The sequence below is a fragment of the Myotis myotis genome, unplaced genomic scaffold, assembly GCF_014108235.1.
Source record: "Myotis myotis isolate mMyoMyo1 unplaced genomic scaffold, mMyoMyo1.p scaffold_m19_p_14, whole genome shotgun sequence".
Classification (NCBI taxonomy): domain Eukaryota; kingdom Metazoa; phylum Chordata; class Mammalia; order Chiroptera; family Vespertilionidae; genus Myotis; species Myotis myotis.
This window is the reverse complement of record NW_023416318.1, coordinates 2,107,480-2,128,828: the sequence shown is the minus strand read 5'-3', so window position 1 is coordinate 2,128,828 and position 21,349 is coordinate 2,107,480. Positions and strand designations below refer to the sequence as shown.

At 39.5% G+C, this 21,349-nt stretch overlaps 1 protein-coding gene across 1 annotated transcript in view; it reads left to right on the top strand.

The window, feature by feature from the left end:
- Positions 1–21,349, top strand: part of DNAH6 (dynein axonemal heavy chain 6) — a 223,692-nt gene that overhangs the window by 6,407 nt on the left and 195,936 nt on the right. Inside the window, exons 2-3 of the mRNA XM_036335492.1 lie at positions 8,752–8,922; positions 16,372–16,628. Of these exons, the coding sequence (XP_036191385.1) occupies positions 8,752–8,922; positions 16,372–16,628 (428 nt within the window). The remainder of the gene's footprint in view (positions 1–8,751; positions 8,923–16,371; positions 16,629–21,349) is intronic.

Sequence of the window (21,349 nt, the reverse complement as noted above, 5' to 3'; positions counted from 1 at the left end):
TTTTTTTTTTACATATAATTGTTCATAGTATTCTCTTGTGATCCTTTGTATTTCTGTGATGTTGTTTGTAACTTCTCCCTTTTCATTTCTGATTTTATTTATGTTGGCTCTCTCTGTTTTACTTAATGGGTTTCACTAAAGACTTATCAATTTTATCTTTTCAGAGAACCAGTTCTTAATTTCATTGGCCTTTTCTATTGTTTTTTTTTCTCTCTGTTACATTTATTTCTACTCTAATCTTTATAATTTTTTTTCTGCTACTCACTCTCTTTAGAACCAAAGATAGATTGTTTATTTGATATTTTCTTGTTTCTCAAGGTAGGTCTGTATTACTATGATTCTCCCTTAGACTTTGGAAAGTTGTATGTTCATTTTCATTGGTTGCAAGGTTTTTTAAAATTTATTTTTATTTTCTCATGACCAGTTGTTTATTTAGTAGCATGTTGTTTAGTCTCCGTGTGTTTGTGGGTTGTTTTTCTTTTTCAGTTTTCTTCTTCTAATTGATCACTACTTTCATTACTGTTAGAAAAGATGCTTGATATGATTTCAGTCTTCGTGAATTTATTGAGGCTTGTTTTATAATCTAATATGATCTATCCTGGCGAATGTATCATGTCCACTTGAAAAGAATGTTTCTGCAATTTTGGGGTGAATTGTTCTATAAATATCTATTAAGTCTATTTTATCTAAAATGCCATTTAAAGCCAATGTTATCTTATTGGTTCTCTGTCATGATGATTTATTCATTGATGTAGGTTGGGTATTGAAGTCCCACTATTATATATTACTGTCAGTTTCTTCACACATGTCTATAGATGGCTATATATTGGATGTGTAAATATTTACAAATGTTATATTCTACTCTTGGATTGATTCCTTTATCATTGTGTAATGCCCTTCTTTGTCTGTTTTTATTTTTATTTTTTTGTTAACACTCACCCAAGGATATTTTTCCATTGCTCTTTTAGAGAGAGTGGAAGAGAGAGAGAAAGACAGAGAGAAACATCGATGTGAGAGAAACCTCAATGTGAGAGAAACACATCTATTAGTTGCCTCCTGCACATGCCCAGGGCCGGGAGCCTGCAAGCAAGGTGCATGCCCTTGACCTGAATCGAGCCCAGGACCCTTTGGTTCACAGGGCAGTGCTCTATCCACTGAGCCAAACCAGCTAGGGCTAGAGTTGCTGTTTTAAGATGATAGATCTTTAAGTTTGAATGCATTCTAAAAGCACTAAATTTTACTCCCCCACCCACATTTTATATTTTTATGTCATATTTTAGATATTTTTGTTTTGTTTATCCCCTATCTACTTATTGTAGTTATAGTTGATTTTGCTACTTTTGTCTTTTAACCTTCATACTAGCTTTTTTTTTTTTTTTTTTAGAGACAGTAAGCATTTATTTACCTACTAACATAAAGTAATGTTTAACAAATTCTAAACATAACATGGGCTCAATGCAGAAAACTTGGAAAGCACTGGAAGATACAAAGTTGCGGGAGTTGTGGGGGGGAAGAAAAATAACACAGGGTGGAGAATAAATAAAATTCCCCAAACAAAAAAAAAGTGAAAAGGAAAGTCTAACAAACGTTCAGAAACTGGATACGGAGTTGTCCTAAAACCCTGCATCATTTCTGGGAATGCTGTCCTGCTCCGGGATTGAGGAGTCATAAAATCTCAGGGAGCTGCCTTCCCAGAAGCCACTTGAAGCCTGCTGGAGGAAATCTTCTAGAACCTTCTCCAGATGCCTACTATCCATGAGGCCACTGGTGTGGATGGTGGCCTTGGTCTGGCCCCTCTGGCCTGTTGCATGTCCCACAGTAGAGCACAGAGGTACCGGGTGCCCTAGAGCCGGTCTGCCTGGGCTGCGCCCTCTCTCTGCACCAATTTCCTAGGTGGCCTCAAAAGAGTTTCCTCACTTCTCTGTGCCCCAACTTCCTTATCTGTGAAATGGGGATCCTAATAAATGGATCAGTGTGAAGTGCTTAGGACAGAAGTGCGTGCACATGGTGGTTGTTGCTGTGACTCCAGATACACCCCAAACACTAATTTAGTAAAACCAGTTGCTTTAAGAACACAGTGTGGGAGAGAAGCAGCCCAAGGAAGCTCAAGCAGCATTCCCTCAAGGGGCTTCCACGTCTTGTCCAGGACTGACCGCCAGAAGTTGCGTGAGGCATGGGCCACTTGTTGTGTGTTTCCTTCCCATGTCCCGCGTGGGTCAGGGTTCAGGAACTGGAAGCAGAGCCGCACACAAATGAAAATGAAAAGACAAGAGATAATTTGGAAATATTGGGGGACCAGGCGGGCAAGTCCAACTCAAGGGGAAGGACTTCCACCTGTGCTCAGGCCTCACCAAACTTTTATTGATCTGGGATGCACCCATAGCATAACCCTTAGGCAGGCGACCCCCTGCAACAGGCAGACTAGCCCATCAGCAAGGATTTACATAATAATAAATGGGGGAGTAGTTTCAGCTACCACTGTCTGGACCAGGGGTGGGCAAATTTTTTGACTCGAGGGCCACAATGGGTTCTTAAGCTGGACCGGAGGGCCGGAACAAAAGCATGGATGGAGTGTTTGTGTGAACTAATATAAATTCAAAGTAAACATCATTACATAAAAGGGTACGGTCTTTTTTTTTTCCAGTTTTATTCATTTCAAACGGGCTGGATCCAGCCTGCGGGCTGTAGTTTGCCCACGGCTGGTCTGGACAAACAGAGGTGGCGCCTAGCTCCGACCTCTGCTAGGGCTTCAAACGCGTATCAGATAGTGAAGGCAATAAACAGTTTCCCACACCACTTCCAGTTTGGTTTCAAATTGTTGGCTTATTTGTATTTTTTAGTGAAGAAATGCCAAAACAGAGCCCCAAAAGCAAATAGTTCAACACTCTGTGGTGTATGTCTTCCTTTAAAGTCTGGGATGGTTGTGTGGAAGTGTCCCAAACTCATGACTGAGACTCTTTGTGAAGGAGGGCACAGGCCTGTTCCACTGTCCGAGGCTCTGGTCTTGTTGCCACTCGATCTTCTGTGCTGACACCTTGCCCAGCACACAGTAGGTGCCCAGTAAAGGCTTGTGAAAGAATGAACAAATGGATGAATGAATGGGACTCGGTCATCATAGGAAAAGGTGCAGAGACAAGAACATTTCCTGCTGTCAAAGCTTAAGGCTGTCATCTGGTTTGAGATTTGATCCCAAGGTTCAAATGCTATCAGCTCTTATCATGTTGGGGAAGGGGACACCTGTCCCCCAGACCATGGACCCTGCCATCGATGTTTGTTCAACTTTCTTTTTCATTTTCTTATTTCTTTTTAATTTAATTTAAACTTTTTATTGATTAAGTTATTACATATGTGTTCTTATCCCCATGTTACCCCCATTCCACCCACTCATGCCCTCACCCCCTGTTGTCTGTGTCCATTGGTTAGGCCTATATGCTTGCATATAAGTCCTTTGGTTGATCTCTCCCCCTTACCCCCACCCTCCCCTACCTTCCCTCCGAGGCCTGACAGTCCAATCAATGCCTCTCTGACTCTGGATCTGTCCTTCTTCATCAGTTTATGTTCTTCATTATATTCCACAAATGAGTGAGATCATATGGTATTTATCCTTCTCTGACTGGCTTATTTCACTTAGTATAATGCTCTCTGGTTCCATTCATGCTGTTGCAAATGGTAAGAACTCCTTCTTTTTTACTGCAGCGTAGTATTCCATCGTGTAGATGTACCACCGTTTTTTAATCCACTCATCTACTGATGGGCACTTAGGCTGTTTCCAAATCTTAGCTATGGTGAATTGTGCTGCTATGAACATAGGGGTGCATATATCCTTTCTAATTGGTGTTTCTAGTTTCTTGGGATATATTCCTAGAAGTGGGATCACTGGGTCAAATGGGAGTTCCATTTTTAGTTTTTTGAGGAAACTCCATACTGTCTTCCATAGTGGCTGCACCAGTCTGCATTCCCAAAGCAGTGCACGAGAGTTCCTTTTTCTCCACATCCTCGCCAGCACTTGTTGTTTGTTGATTTGTTGATGATAGCCATTCTGACAGGTGTGAGATGGTACCACATTGTCGTTTTGATTTGCATCTCTCGGATGATTAGTGACTTTGAGCATGTTTTCATATGTCTTTTGGCCTTCCTTCTGTCTTCTTTTGAAAAGTTTCTATTTAGGTCCATTGCCCATTTTTTGATTGGGTTGTTTATCTTCCTTTTGTTAAGTTGTATGAGTTCCCTGTAAATGCTGGAGATTAAACCCTTATTGGTGATAACATTGGCAAATATGTTCTCCCATGCAGTGGGCTTTCTTGTTGTTTTGTTGATGGTTTCTTTTGCTGTGCAGAAGCTTTTTATTTTGATATAGTCCCATTTGTTTATTTTCTCTTTAGTTTCCATTGCCCTAGGAGCTGTATCAGTGAAGACATTCTAGCTTTTGAAGTGGAAGCGTGGCTGTGTTTACTATGTATTTGCCTTTACCAATGAGATTTTTTTCCTTTCATATATTTTGTTATTTCTGGTTATGGTCTTTCCTTTTGCCCTTAAATAAGACTCTTGAACATTCCTTACAAAGCCAGTTTAATGATGATGAGTTTCTTTAGTTTTTATTTGTCCAGGAACCTCTTTATCTGTCCCCTAATTCTTAATGATAATCTTACCAGGTAGAGTATTCTCAGTTGTATGTTCTTTTCTTTTGGCACTTTAAATATATTCTGCCACTCCCCTCTGGCCTACAGAGTTTCTGCTGAGGAGTTAGCTGATAACCTTATGAGGTTGCTCTTATATGTGATTGCCGGGGTCCAACCCCAGCAGGTCCAGGGGTCCCCAAAGGTGTGGACGGAGTTAGTGAAGAAGGAATGACACGGAGAGGGCGTTCAGATGATCATCATAGCAAGGTTCTCTAGCCACGTTCTGGTCAGGATCTCCAGTGAGGTTCTGGTTAGGATCTCCAGCCAGGTTCTGTGTCCATGTTCTCTTGCTAGGTTCCCCAGCCAGGTTCTGTAGCCATGTTCCCTCGCTAGGTTCTCCAGCTAGGTTCTCCAGCCAGGTTCTGTCCAGGTTCTCCAGCCAGGTTCAGTCACCAGGTTCTAGTCAGGTTCTCTTGCCAATTTCTGTAGTCAGGTTCAGTCCAGGATCTTTTGCCATGTTCTCTCCAGCGAAGTTCTTCTGTCTGTAGGTTCTGTGTAGGTTCTGTCTTCTTAGTTCTGTGTTCTAAGCTCTGTATTCTAAGTTCTCACTCTTGCTGTCTTGTTACATCTGTATTTATACCAGTTGATTCAATCCTATCAATCTCTATTACAAAGGTTAGGGCATTTCTTATCTCCATTCCAGGGAGTAAAGATTATGTAGCTTAAGCATGATTGTTCGTAGTTAAAGTGATTAATTACCCGCCTGGCACTTAGCTGAGGGGTTTTATTCCCTCCCTAACTTCAGGGGAAAATCCCTACCTGGGGAAACAACCTTTCTCAGAGACCTTGGTTAAAACACATAGTGCCAAGAAGGTGAGCAAACATATTAAGAACAGTATGCCATATATGCCAGGTCCTTTGAAACAGCAAGGATGGACCGGCTCCCGGCATGTGATATTTGTTTTTCTCTTGCTGCCTTCAATATTCTCTCTTTAACTTTTACCATTTTCATTACTATATGTTTTGGTATGGGTCTCTTTGGGTTTATCTTGTTTGGAACTCTCTGTACTTCCTGTACCTGGATGTTTGTTTCTTTCCCCAGGTTAGGAAAGTTTAGAGCCATTATATTTTCAAATAAGATTACTGCCCCTTTCCCTCTCTACTTTCTGGGACTCCTCTACTCCTTTATGTTGTCCCAGAGATCCCTTAAGCTATCCTCATTTTTTAAAATTCTTTTTTCTATTCTTATTAGGGTATTTCCACTATTCTCTCTTAAAGATTGCTAATCTATTCTTCTGTATTATCTAATTATTATTGATTTCTTCTAGTGGGTTTTTATTTCAATTATTGTATTATTTAGCTCTGATTGGTTCTTTTAATATTTTCTTTACTGTAATAAGTCTTTGTTAAAGTTCTCACTGTATTCTCTATTCTTCTCCCAGGTTCAATGAGCATCCTTATAACAGTTACTTTGAATTTTTTTAATTAAAGTTATTGACATAACATTGGTTAATAACATATAAATTTCAGGTATATGACACTATTATTCAACATCTGTATACTCTACTGCATGCTCATCACCCAAATTCTAGTTTCCTTCTGTTAATATGTATTTGATCTCCTTTACCCAATTCACCTCCTCCCACACCCTTTTCTTCTCTAGTAACAATCATTCTGTTGTCTGTACCTATTGATGAATGAGTTTGGTTTTGTTAGTTTACTTGTTACTTTTCATTTTATAGTCCACATGTGAGCAAAATCATAAGACTTTTGTTCTTTTTCATCTGATTTATTTCACTTAACATAGTACTCTCAGGATCCATCTGTGTTGTCATAAATGGCAATATTTTATCTTTTATTGCAAATGATACTTCCAGTAGTGGCTAATATCCAATACAACTCAACAACTAGAAAAAAATATGATTAAAAAAGGGCAAAGGATTTGAATAGATATTTTTCCAAAGAAGACATAGAGATGGCAAACAGACATATGAAAAGATGTTCAATATTACTTGTTCTTAGGGAAATAAAAGTCAAAACCACAGTGAGATATTACCACACCTGTCAAATGGCTATCATAAAAAAGACAAGAAATAGCAAGTGTTAGAAAGAGTGTGATAGAAAGGATACACAGTTGGTGAGAATGTAAATTGGTGCAGCCACTATGGAAAAAGTACAGAATAGAACTGCTGTATGATCTAGTAATTCCTCTTCTGAGAATTTAACCCAAAAATATAAAAACACTAATTTGAAAAGATATCGTACTCCTATATTCATTGCAGCATTATTTACAATGTCCAAGACATGGAAACAACCCAGTATTCATCAACAGATGATTGGATAAAGATGTGAGTACACACACACACACACACACACACACACTGGAAAACTAGTCAGCCATTAAAATGAATTCATTAAGTTGAATTCTCTATCAGGAAAATTACTTATCTTCATATCACTAGTGTTTTTCTCTGGCATTTTTCTTATTCTTCCCTTTGGAACATATTAGTTTGTTTCCTCATTTTGTTTGGCTTTCTGTGTTTGTTTTTATGAATGAAATGAAAGTGGCCTTGTGTAAGAGTAACCACTGTGTAGACTGCATGTGCTAGGTAGCTTTGGCAGGCTGGCTGGAGCCTATGTGGGCACAGGCAGTGCCAAGGGCGCCCTGGCAGGCTGACTGGCCAAAGCTGGGGAAGGCATGACTGAATTGGTCACTGCATGCAGCCCCAGGACCTCCAGGCAAACCTGCTGGGCAGGTTTGGAACAAGCGTGGGGAAAGGTCGTCCAGGTCCTGTGGCTTTAGGGGCACCCCATCAGGCCAGCTAGCTGGGTCTGGAGTGGGCTCTGCTAAGTTGGCCCAGAGCAAGCTGTGGCAGCCTTGCAGGCTGTACCAAGCACTTGAACTAAGCTCCCACCCATGCTATCTAGGTGGAGGGGGAAGGTAGCAATGGTACTTGCTGGCCCCTCCAATTCTGGAGAATTCCTGCAGTTTCCCGCCCATTTAGCAGGCATTTGGGGGGCTAGTCAATAGTTTTTGTTTTTTCATGTATAGTCTAGGTGCACTTTAAGGCATTGTTTTATTACTGTGCCCCAGGGCAGGTGAGTCTGCACATGGGTTTGCTGGTGATATCCTTTCCTACTGCAGGTTGCCCAACTGGGGTAAGGTTTCTATGGTTACTGCATCTTCATCGCTCCTCCCCTTCTGTATGTAGTGCCTCTCTTCATTTAATGTGCAGAAACTATTCAATCCACCTTCAGTTGTTCTTCAGGAGAAGTTGCTATATACATAGGTGTTTAAGGTATACATTATTCTGTGTGTCTGTGGGAGGTGAGTTCACAGACTTCCTACATTTCCATCTTGGACCCCCCACCACTCTCCCTTCGTAACTGTGATGCTGATCTTATTCCTTTCCTCATTGTTATATAGCTGAGCTCTCCCCTCCTACTCTCATTACCAGCTAGTCTTTTCTTTTCTTCTGTGAGTGACTTGCGGGATTTTTATCCAAAACCAAATGTAAACTTAACAGCCATTTGCTATATTTACTCTCAAGCTTATTTTTTCTCAATCCCATATAAAATATTAGGTAAAATCATTATGCTTAAAAAGTTAAAGTCATTATAGTAAATTTTATTTCACTTTTTTGTTTAAAGCTGGATTTTTCCTGCCTTAATTTGAAATGAGCTGGGCCTTAGATAATGCCACCATTTTATTTTTTAGATTTTCAGTCAGTTATGACAATAGGAAGTGATTAATGACTTTTGGGCAAGGTTGGAAGATTGTAAGATTCTTCCTATAGTAGCTCTAGTAGTGAATGGTGGGGGTTTGTAAAGGATAATTAGTGAGCTTAGGACTTTATGCCCCTGAGCCCTTTCTATATTATAACCTTAACCCTAGAAGTATTGCTGGGTATTTAGAATACAGAATTAATAGAAACCAACTAGAAAAGTCTAGTCAAGCAATAGTCTATGGATAGACAATGGTGGCAGTTGCTACAATGATTGTAGTTTCGACAGGAAATTAGTCCCAGGAGGAAGTAAATTTCCATCAGGGATAGAGTACAAAGGATAGTGAAGAATAAGACAAGTTCACATTAATATTAAAAAGATTAACATGTCTCTTTGGTCCCCGAAGCCAGTGCTAAAAGTCTACCAAGATCATAAGAGGCCAGAATACATATACAAACAGTATCAACTTCCACCGACCATTTCTGGAATCATAAAACCATCAAGAAACATTGAAGAAACTTCTGTCAAATCACCTATTCAGTCTCCTCAGCATGCAGATGTGTTGGAAAAAACACAGGTATAGTATGTAAAGTCCTTAAGTGGCCATTTTAAGTCAATTTTAATTTTATGTAGCATTGCTAATCTGCTTTTAATGCACAAGAATAGCAGCAAAATCTGTTTCTATCCAGTTGCATAAAGAATTTTGGGAATGTACTATTTCTCAGTTCTTCCTATTTAAGAAAAATTTGGACAGTAGAGGAAAATCATAAAGGAAACTCTCAGCATCTGTACAGTGTCTTCTGATCTCTTGCATATTAAAAGAAGACATAATATTGTTTTAACTTTTATGAAATTTTCATCATTGTTCCCCCAAAATGGCAATCTCTGAAGACCTTGGTAAAAGACAATAAAGTAGAAACTGAGCCAGATAGATAACTTTTCTAACTGGTGAGAGTTGTAGAGTGGAGAGGCTGTTTTGCAGGCAATCTATATATGTAACAGCCAAGCAACCAGAATGACGGAATGACCAGAATGACTGGAACAACTGGAATAACCGGTCGCTATGTCGAGCACTGCAGTGGCCAACTGGCCCAATCAGGTCCCCAATTGGCCCCGCCAAACCTCCTGCATCCCCTCCCCCTCGCCGGCCTGACCCAATCGGCCCCCATTGGGGCTGGCTGGCCGGACCCCACCTGTGCATGAATTTGTGCACCGGACCTCTAGTAAGTGAATAATAGCATTGGCGAGAAATCACCAGAGTATTGCTTTAAATGAATACATATAGATAATTCAAGAAAGGAGCAGAAATGGGTGGGAGAAAGTATGGAGGATACACACAACAATGATACTAATAGGGCCAAGATTTCCCTGAGCTTTTTGTTCAGAGGATTCTTCAAACAGATTTGTTTAACACAGCCATGGACAAACTATGGCCTGTGGGCCAGATCCGGCCTGTTTGAAATGAATAAAACTAAAAACAAAAAGACCGTACCTTTTTATGTAATGATGTTTACTTTGAATTTATATTAGTTCACACAAACACTCCATCCATGCTTTTGTTCCGGCCCTCCGGTCCAGTTTAAGAACCCATTGTGGCCCTTGAGTCAAAAAGTTTGCCCACCCCTGGTTTAACATCTCAGTACTAATTGTCTTTCAGGCATTGGGCTACAGTGCTTAAAACAGAGAGTTGGGGACTTGTCCTTAAGGACATCAGAATTTGGAGGTGGGCAGATGGATAAGTGAACACTCAAGGTGTGATAAGACTTTTCATTGGTCATTTAATGAATAAAATGATGGAGAACTAAATAGAAGGAAAGCTACATCCAGTATCCAAGGATATGGTCAGTGGAGGAATAGCTTACCCTATGGAACTGCACTAAGCTTTGAAGAATGAGTGGAAAGTTAATGAGGCAGATAAGGTGGGAGAGTTTAGGGTATGACGAGCCAGCTGGAAGGAGGTCCACTGAGTTTTGGTGAGATTATACTGAAAGAATGATATAATATGATTGAATAAAATTGTATAGCTTCAGTTCACTTGGTTTTTGTGAAGTAAAGAGAGTGAGCTCTCTGAAATAGGGCCAGGACAGATCTGTTTGTCTATCAATTAATTCATTTTGTATGAGGGGGCTTCAAGAGCTTGCATTTAAAGAAGAGGAGAGAAATTGTGTGGGTAACTGGGATGAAGGGAGGAAGTTGGGAAGGAACGTTAGGTGTGAGTTATACTTTATAGTAGCTGTAACTAAGTGAAGAATTAAGTATAGAGTTAGGGGTTGAAGGGAAATGTGGAAGAAAGGGGGATGTAACATATAAAAGAAGAAGGGTCTTTATTCTGAGAGGAGGCTTATTTCTGGGGGTTATTGATTTCCCAAAATTAGTTTAGAATGGAAATGCAATAATAAGGATTTCCAGAGAGATGGAGGGAGGAAGGGAGGAGGAGGAACATTGGAGGCTTTACTTCTGCTAATTAAGCAAGATTAACTTAATAGTTTGGTCAGGGCATCCATCACAGAGGAAGTTCCACACTTTAAGAATAAATGCTTCCTTTATTCCATCCCCCACCTCCAAAAATCTGAATTTTTGTGACTACTTAAATTGAATCACATCTTTCCACTGATTTCTTGTTTTATTGCCCTTTGCTAAACAGTGTTTCACAGATTTTTTGTTTGTTTGTTTGTGTTTTTACAAATGCAAGGCAAGACCCATCACTAGCAAAAAGATGATAGTTTGCTTCGTTGCAATACTTACTCTCTTATGGTCATCTGGAGCTGAACCTGCAATATCTCTGAGCTATGCCTGTAATTAGAAATTGTACTCAGACAAAAATGTGTAAGGTTATTGTTGAATAAATCTTTCATTTACTAGTAGAATGCAGTAAAACCTTTAAAAGGAAATAAGGAAGAAAATCAGTGCATTTTTTGTTGAAATATCCTATATAATAAAGAGCCAGGGTGTAACGACCATTACGACCTAAGGCTTGACCAGACTGGAAGTCAGTGCTGGGTTGCTGTGGCTGCGGGTCGGCTATGCCAGGTGGGAGTCAGTCAGTCCTGCGCCGGAGCCAGTCTCGGGCAGTAGTCAGTCCTGGGTCATGTAAGTGGAAACCGTAAGAAATAGAAACAAGGCAGACCGATCCCTCCACATGGGGAGATATTGGCAGAAGAATAGCAGGGAGCCAGAACTCCCACCATCTCATAACAATCATGAATACCCATCCCCCTTCCCCGGCACACACACCTACAAACCTTGAGCCAAGTGGGGAGCCTGGACTTCTACCCTCTTCTTGAAATAATGAGGTGGCATCTCACCCTTCCCTTACCAGAGCAGTATCAAAGCAAAGCCAGATAACACAGGGTTGAAAAAGATCCAGAGTTTCATAATGCTCAAAATTTCTAGGTCTCAATTATCAAATTATTCATTTAAAGAAGCAGAAAGATCTAAAACTGAATAAAAAAGATAATGGATACTAACACTAGATAGTAGAGATGACAGAGTTATTTGATAATAAGTTTAAAGCAGCCATCAAAACAATCTTTACATGAGTGATTTTGAACATCCTTAAATCACTAAAAGTCACTTAAATGGGGGAAAAAAAGAAAGTTATGGCAAGTAAATAGAAAATCTCAGCAAAGAAAATGAAGCTATAAAGAAGAACCAAATGAAAGTTATAGTACAGAAGAATATAATAACTGAAATAAATGACTCGGTGAATAGGCTCAAAGCAGAATGGATGGAACAGAGGAAACATTCAGGGAACTAGAAAACATAACAATAAAAATATCCAATGAGAATAGGGAGAATGGACTTGAAAACAACAACAGAAAAAAATCAGAACCACAGGAACCAGTGGAGTCATAACAACAACACAGAATAAATAAAAACTGTAACATTTGGAGTCCAGGAAGAAATTAAAGGAGATGGAGCTGAAAGAGTACTTGAAGAAATAATGGCTGAAAACTCTTCCAATTGGTCAAAAGACAGAAATCGTCAATTTTAAGAAAGTTAGGAAATACAATATGAGAGAAACCCAAAGATGGCAACACCCACATCATAGTCAAATTTCTTCTTTTTTTTTTTTTAATATATTTTATTGATTTTTTACAGAGAGGAAGGGAGAGAGATAGAGAGTTAGAAACATCGATGAGAGAGAAACATCGATCAGCTGCCTCCCGCACATCCCCCACTGGGGAAGTGCCTGCAACCCAGGTACATGCCCCTGACCGGAATCGAACCCGGGACCCTTCAGTCCGCAGGCCTACACTCTATCCGCTGAGCCAAACCGGCTTTGGCCAAACTTCTGAAAAATAAAAATAAAAACAAAGAAAAAAATCTTGAAAGTTCTGAATGACAAATAACACTGTATCTATAAGGAAAAAGTAATTCTCATGACAATAGGTTTTCCATTAGAAACCATAAATTCTAAAAATAAAAGAACTGTCAACAGAGTCCTATTTCCAATGAAAATATCTTTCAGCAACATGAGGAAAATCAAGGCACCTCAGGAAAGAGAAAACAAAAATGTAAACAAGAATTGATAAAGAATAATATCCAAGTCTCAAAATATATTTGAAATATATTCAATATCATCTCTCCAGGTAAACTCAGATTTATTCCTCCATTACTTACTTACCAGGATAGCTAAAATTAAATAGGTTTATAATATTAATTATTGGCAAGTATCTGCAGGATCTGGAACTCTCATTCACTGCAGGTGGTTGTATAACTTAGATAAAAGGATGCAAAACTGTATCTGCTAAAACTAAACATATGCCTATAGCATGAGTCATTAAATTTACTGCTTTTATATATCCAAAAGACATGAGCATATAGGTCCTCAAAATCATATGTGAAAGGATGTTTAGCGTACCTTTATTCATAATATTTTTAAATTAGAAACAACTTACAAATCTGCCTACAGGAAAATGGAAGAGTGGTAATAAATTTAAATAATAGAATACTGTGCACCTACAAAAAAAGAATAAAATCCTGATATGAAGAACAATATGTGTTAATTTCATAGATATTATGTTGAGCAAAAGAAGTGAGACACAAATGAGAATACATCATATAAATCCACTGATATGAATTTCATGAACTGATGGTACTATCAATGATTATAAAGGTCAGAAAATTAAGAAATTCTGAGGGTAGTAGTCAGAAAGGGGGATGAAAGAAACTTCTAAAATCTTGAAAAAGATTCTACATCTTATACTGTGTGTTACATAAGTAAGCAAGTTTGATCTCTACATTTTTCATGCACAGGTGGACTTAAATATAAGTGTTTTCTAGCACTGCAAATCACTTATTATTTGAGCTTGGGTTCCTCCACTTTCAGAGTTCATGCTAATCTCCATTATGTCATATTACCATCTGAAGATAATGACATCAAGACTAATTCTACAGCTCAGTAACTCTGAAAAATAAAAGAGGATTTATCCTGATTAAGAACTCTGAAGAAATCATACTAATAATTCAATATAATTCACTACATATTCTGCATAAAATATCTCAAATGGAGTACCAATTATAATTCAATAATTGGAATTTACGAGGAAGTAAAAGAGTAGGTCTTTTGTTATTCTCATAGCTTACAGACTCAGTAGTAATACTGATAAACTATTGGAAAAGTAGGTTTTTACTTTTTCTACAAATATTTAAATTGTTTGTGTAATAGCAAAAGACTGTAAATTTTTAGCCTAAACAGTTTAATATATTTTCATTGTTAATTTTAGAGAGGAAGGGAGAGGGAGAGGAAGATACAAACATCAATGATGAGAGAGAATCATTGATGGGCTTCCTCCTGCATATCCCACACTGGGGATCTAGCCTGCAACTTGGGCATGTGCCCTAACCAGGAATCAAACTGTGACTTCTTGGTTCATAGGTTGATGCTCAACCACCGAGAAACACCAGCCAGGCAGCCTAAACATACTTTAAAAAGTGACTGTCATATATTGGGAAATGAGACATTAAAGTAATATGTAATCCTATATAATAAAAGGCTAATACGCAAATTGACCAAGCAGCGGAACAACCGATTGCTATGACATGCACTGACCATCAGGGGGCAGATGCTCAATGCAGGAGCTGCCCCTGGTGGTCAGTCCACTCCCACAGGGGAAACACCATTCAGCCAGAAGCCCTGAGCCAGCTTACTGCTGGCAAGTACAGCAGTAGTAGCAGGAGCCTCTCCCGTGGGGAGTGGGCCTAAAACCATCAGTTGGACATCCACCAAGTGCTCCTGGACTGCGAGAGGGCACAGACTGGGTTGAGGACCTACCCTGAGTGCATGAATTTTGTGCACTGGGCCTCTAGTTAATACTATAGTCTCATAAAAATATTGGTTGACCATAGCCCTTTTGAAACATTGGAACAAGACAATGTGTATTTTCTCTGGTTCTGGCTATCTGGTTTTGTCTATTCTTTTACATAAGGAAATTTTGCTGTTGCTGCTCTCCCTGGCCAGTAAGTAAAAGAACTCCTCTTTATCTTTTTGCTTCAAAGATGCATTTCCTTCAGCTCTGAGCTTTCCAGAATTCTGCTCTCAAACTTCCATTTAACATGGCATATTTAACTCAAGATGGAGAATAATGATCTCTCTGAACACAAACTTTCTGAGGAAGTTGTCCCACAGAGCCAATGATAATAAATCTCTTGCCGGCACGGCAGCCTCTGTTAGCTATGCTAACAGGCAATAAAAAGATCACTTATGTGTTTACATCAATTATTTAACAAAACAGGTCCGCAATGGTGATTCTTTTATCTAAAAGCCGCTTACCTCTGTACTGTCAAGAGAGGCAAGGTGGTGTCTGTTGGAATTAAGTGTCAACTTTTCTCAAATGTGGTTACTAACCTCGTCCATAGGAGGAGAGGATGTGGGTGATGCTGCCCCAAAAGTTTGTCCAGGAGGAGCAAAGACGTGTGAGTGGCACCGAGAGTGCAGACTGTGGAGCCCAGGGAAAAGGGCACGGCTCAAGGGTGTGAATGCGTGTGGACGTGCCTTGATGCTCCAAGTATGGTTCATGAGCCGGCAGCATCCCCATCTCTTGGGAGCAGGTTGGAGATGGAGAATCTTAGGCTTTTTCCCAGACTGACTGACAGGAACTACATTTTAAAGGGACGCCCAGGTAATTCCCATGCACATTGACATGTGAGAAGCATTGGTGGCCAGAACTGGCAGTTATGAGTGAAAAACCTGTATGCTTTTCCAAGGCTATTAAATAATGGCTCCCAATGCTCAGTGTAACTACCCCTCACATTCACAAAAAAAAACACACACACAAAAAAAAACTATAGTTTATTATGAGTTATGATTACAACAGTAGAAGAAAGATTTCACTCATTTAAAAACATCAGGCAGTCCCTGATGTTTGGCTCAGTGGATGGAGCGTCGGCCTGCGGACTGAAGGGTCCCGGGTTCGGTTCCGGTCAAGGGCATGTACCTGGGTTGCGGGCACATCCCTGGTGGGGGGTGTGCAGGAGGCAGCTGATCGATGTTCCTCTCTCACCGATGTTTCTGCCTCTCTGTCCTTCTCCCTTCCTCTCTGTAAAAAAATCAATAAAGTATATTAAAAAAAACAACACATCAGGCAGTCAGAACAAGGTGAGGCAGTTGAGGGGAGAGACCACAGTAAGGGTCAGGGCAGAGCATCTGAGCAAGGAGAGCGGTGGGCGCCCATGAACTCCAGAGAGCTGGTAGTATTTTAATGTCATAAACATTGAGTTATAGGAGAAGAAAAGGAAATAGGAGCTGATGTGGGCTGTTTTGTGGGAAGGGAATGGATATCTGGGTAGGGAGTACTGAGGAGGAATATCAGTGCCTAACAATTGTTTGAAAATTTCCAGTTCCAAAACGCTTGCCTTTGAGTTCTGAACATCTCAGGCACTGTAGTAATTGGTCCTTGATGTTAATATCTTGTCACTTTTTTATAGCTTTCTTTTTTCAAATACCCTCCCCCTTACCTCCCTGACCCCATATCTATGACTTCATTTTTGCTTTAATCCATTCACCCTTTTTGGTTTTATTTAGATCCATGGGCCCTCTGCTAAGATATTCTCTCCCTCTCCTCAGAAACTGCCACCTATTGGAAGAAGAGGTCTCTATAACACCAGTTACTCATCTTTGCCTAAGTACACATTCGAGGACCGGGAAGATGTTGTTAAAGCCAACATCCGTGATCCCTTGGAAATCATTCAAATATTACGTGAAAATGAACATCTTGGATTTCTTTATATGATTCCTGCAGTGCCAAGGTCTTCAATTGACTATGATACCTATAATCTGAAGTAAGTTCTCTTGTATGAAGCCACTCATTAATATTAAAAATTACACAGATTGCAAATGTTACCCATAATTCATTGGGTGTTAATGATAAATATGAGCCCTTGTCATTTTGGCTCAGTGGATAGAGCATTGGCCTGTGGACTGAAGGGTCCCAGGTTTGATTCCAGTTAAAGGCACATGCCTGGGTTGCAGGCTTGATCCCCAGTAGGGGGCATGCAGAGGCAGCCGATCAATGATTCTCTCTCATCGTTGATGTTTCTCTCTCTCTTTCCCTCTCCCTTCCTCTCTGAAATCAATAAAAATGTATTTTTTTAAAATGATAAATATGATACAATATAATTTTGGTTATCATCCAATGGTAAATGAATCTTAATCACAACAATTTTATTGATTTTGCCTTCATTTATGGACATTATCTATTTATGAAGCATTTCTGTTTCTCATGTTTATATTATGTAATGTCATTTTTAATAAGTATTACAAACATTTTTGTTATTTTGAGATTACTGAGAAAAGAAGATGGCAATGCCTAAAAAGTAGATGATGCATTATTTGTAATACATGTCATTTTAAACTGACATTAGTTGTTGAAATATTCTTTTCTTAAATATCATAATAGTCTAGCTTTGCCACCAAATTCTTTGAATAACCTTCCCCATTCTCTGCTGTGTATGATGATAAAAGGACCTTCTAGGAAATATCTTGTTCTCCCCAATAATAGTTTTATTGCGTCAGATAACATGGAAGACAGCCTTCCTACTGAGGAGAAATGGGAGAGAAGATAAACATTGTACTTAAAATGGTAGAATTATTGTATGTACAAAAGAGCTGAACAGGAGTGAAAAATAATTTGTAGAGAGAACAGACATGCTTATGGAAATCCAATTATTCAGGAAAATGTGTTGAGTAGCCACTCTATAGCAGAAACTATTCTAGGTGCTAGAGATATATTAGTGAACCATCCAGATTAAAATTGCTACCCTTGTGGAGCTTAGATTTTAGCAGAGGGAGACAATATAAATACGATACATGAGTAAGTTTATATGGAATACTAGGAGGTGATAAGTATTATTTTATATAATAAAACCCTAATATGCAAATCAACTGAACAGCAGAATGACCGGTTGCTATGATGCGCACTGACCACTGGGGGCAGACGCTCAATGCAGGAGCTTCCCCCTGGTGGTCAGTGCGCTCCCACAGGGGGAGCGCCACTCAACCAGAAGCCAGGCTCACGGCTGGCAAGCACAGTGGTGGTGGCAGGAGCCTCTCCCGACTCCATGGCAGCTCTAAGGAGCAGCAAGCCGAGCCGTAAGGAGCAACGAGCAGGTGGGCGGTAAGGAGCTAGGGGTTCCGGACTGCAAGAGGGCAAGTCTTGTCTGAGGGACCCCCAGTGCATGAATTTCGTGCACTGGGCCTCTAGTAGAAAAAAAAAAAAGAGTAGAGCAAAGGGAGTTGGGAGTTCTTGGGAAGAGGTTGTAAATTAACCAGGGTGGTCAGGATGGGCATCATTGAGAAGCTGGTATTTGAACAGGGACTTGAAGGAGAAGAGGCGTGAATTATGTGGTGGTCAGGAGAGGGAAGAAGAGCATTCCAGACAGAAGGAAAGTGAATCTGAATATCCCAAGCTAGAGCATACTTGGTATGTTCAAGAAGTGAAGAGGAGGCTGGTACGACTAGTTGAGTGAATGAGAGCTAGGGAACAGATCACACAGCACCTTGCTGGCCATTGTAAGGACATTAGTCTTTACACTGAGAAAAATGGAGAACCATGGTAAGATTTCAAGCTGAGAAGTGTTAAGATCGGAATTACATTTTGAAAAGGACCACTCTGGCAGCTATATAGACTTTTGAGGAACAAGAGTTGAAACGGAAAGACCAGTTAGAAGGTAATTACTCAGGTGAGAGATGGACCAGGTGGCAGTGGTGGAAGTGGCAAGAAGTAGGTCGAATTCTGGAAGTAATTGGAAGGTCAAGTCAACAGGATGTTTTTATGAACTGTATGCAAGGTGGACAATCAGAGAGGAGTCCAGGATGACGTTAATGACTCATTTTCCAGAACAAGGGAAAGGTAGAGTTGTTATTAACTGAGATACAGAAGAGTGGATGGAAGAAGAGAGTTTGGTTTTAGACATACTCATTTTCGGATGCCAAAGGTAGAAAAGAAATGGGGTGGTAGGTGAAAGGAAATTAGGATCAGGGTGAGGTATTCTTTTTAAGATGAGAGAAATAGCTTGTGTGGTGGTTGTTTTTTTAAGATGAAAGAATTAACATATAATGGAATTGAAAGCCCTTTGATGTAAAAAATACTATTGCACACTTAATAAGACTACAGCATAGTATAAACATAATTTTACAAGCAGTGAGAAACCAAAAAAATTGTATGGCTCCTTTTATTGCAATATTGATTTTATTGTGTTGGTCTGAAGCCAAACCTGCAATATCTCTAATGTATGCCTATATTGAAGATGGGACTGGAAACTATGCTTTTGTCTAATTGGGAAAATAATTGTATTTTTAGATTAATGAGCACTTCTTCTAGGGGAATTGAGTTGATGTTTTATATTTGGACTGACAGTAATGATGCTTGATAGTAATATTCCAGGCACAGTTTTAAGAAGGTAGTGTTGGACCTGGCCGGGTGGTTCAGTTGGTTGGGTGTCATCCCATGCACCAGGAGGTTGCAGGTTTGATCCCATGTCAAGGGCACCTGCCTGGGTTGCAGGTTCAATCCCTAGTAGGGTGCGTGCAGGAGACAACTGATGAATGATGTGCTCTCACATCGATCTTTTCTCCCTCTCCCTTCCTCTCTCTCTAAAAGTCAATAAAAACTATTTTTCAAAACAAGATAGTGTTGAAATCACAGTTTATCACGTTTTAGGGTTGATGTTAAATTTCTCTCCCTAGCCTAAATTCCAAATATTATAAACCTTATGAGTCAAGGCAAGGATTTGGATGCTACATAGTTGGAAGCAGCTAAATTGGAAGTTAAAAGTGGTAAATAATGGGCCAACGAGATGAGCAAATGTTATGCAAAACACCTTTTAAAAGTAGTGATAAAATATAATGTCTGCACGTACTTTTTTAATTAAGTGTATTGTGGTGACATTGGTTAATATGATTATATAGGTTGCAGGTGTGGATTTCTGTGTTACAACATCTGTTTATTGCACTGTGTGCCCACCACCCAGAGTCAAATAGCTTCGGTCATCATCTATTAGGTCCCCTTCACTCTCCACACACCCCCCCCCCATTCCCTCTGGCAACCCCCTCACTGCAGCGTGTGATCAGGAGTTTCAGTTTTATGTCCCACATATGAGTGATACCCTATGGTTCTTAGCTTTTTCTGCCTGAGTTATTTCCCTTCGCACAATATTCACAAAGTCCATCTGTTTGTCACAAATGGCAGAATTTCATCCTTTCTTATGGCTGAGTAGTATTCCATTGTGTATATGTACCACATCTTCTTTATCCAGCCCTCTATTGCAGGACACTTTGGTTGTTTCCATGTCTTGGCAACCGTGAATAATGCTGCAATGAACATAAGGGTGCATATATCTTTGCTAATATGTGTTTTCAAGTTTTTTGGATATGTACCCAGGAGAGGGATTGCCAGGTCATATGGTAGCTCTATATTAATCTTTTCAAAGAACCAGCTCTTTGTTTTATTAATTTTTTGTATATTCTTTTTGTTCTCTATTTCATTCAATTCTGCTCTAAATTTTATTATTTCCTTTCTTCTGCTGACTTGGGTTGCTTTTGTTCTTTTGTTTCTAGTACTTTAATATGTAATGTTAGATTGTTTTCTTGGGATTTCTCTTGTTTCTTGAGCTAGGCCTTTAATGATATAAACTTCCCTCTCATTACTGTTTTCATTGCATCCCAGAGTTTTGATATGTCATATTGTCATTCTAATTTGTCTTTATACATCTTTTGATCACATCTTTTATTTCTTATTTGACCCAGTCATATTTTAGTAGTATGTTGTTTAATCTCCATGTATTTTTTGGTTTCTTTACCTCTTTTTTACAATTACTGGTAATGTCTAATTTCAAGGCATTGTGGTCAGAGAATATGCTTGGTATAAATTCAATCTTGAATTTGTTGGTGCTAGTTTTGTGACCCAACATATGGTCTCTCCTTTAGAATGTTCCATGTGCACTGGAGAAAAATGTATAATCTAATATTCTGGGATGAAAGGCTCTATAAATATCATTATGTCCATTTTGGTTATTAAAGGTCGATTTTTTAATTGATTTTCTGTTTGGATGATTTATCTAGAGCTGTCAATGGAATATTAAAGTCCCCAACTATGATTATGTTTTGATCTGTTTATCCCTTTAGTTCTGTGAGTAGTTGCTTTATATATTTCCCTGGTTGGATGCATATATATTAAGAAGTGTTATGTTTTCTTTTTTTGTTAATCCTCACCTGAGGATATTTTTCCATTGTTTTTTTCAAAGAGAATGGAAGAGAAAAAGAGGGAGAGAGAGAGAGAGAGAGAGAGAGAGAGAGAGAGAGAGAGAGAAAGAAACATCGATGTGACAGAGACATATTGATTGGTTGCCTCCTGCACATGCCCTGACTGGGGAAGGGAGCAAACCCACAACTCAGGTACATACCCTTAACCCAGAATCGAACCTGTGACCCTTTGATGCTCAGGCTGACGCTCTAACCACTGAGAAACACCGGCCAGGGCAAGTGTTATGTTTTCTTGATGTAG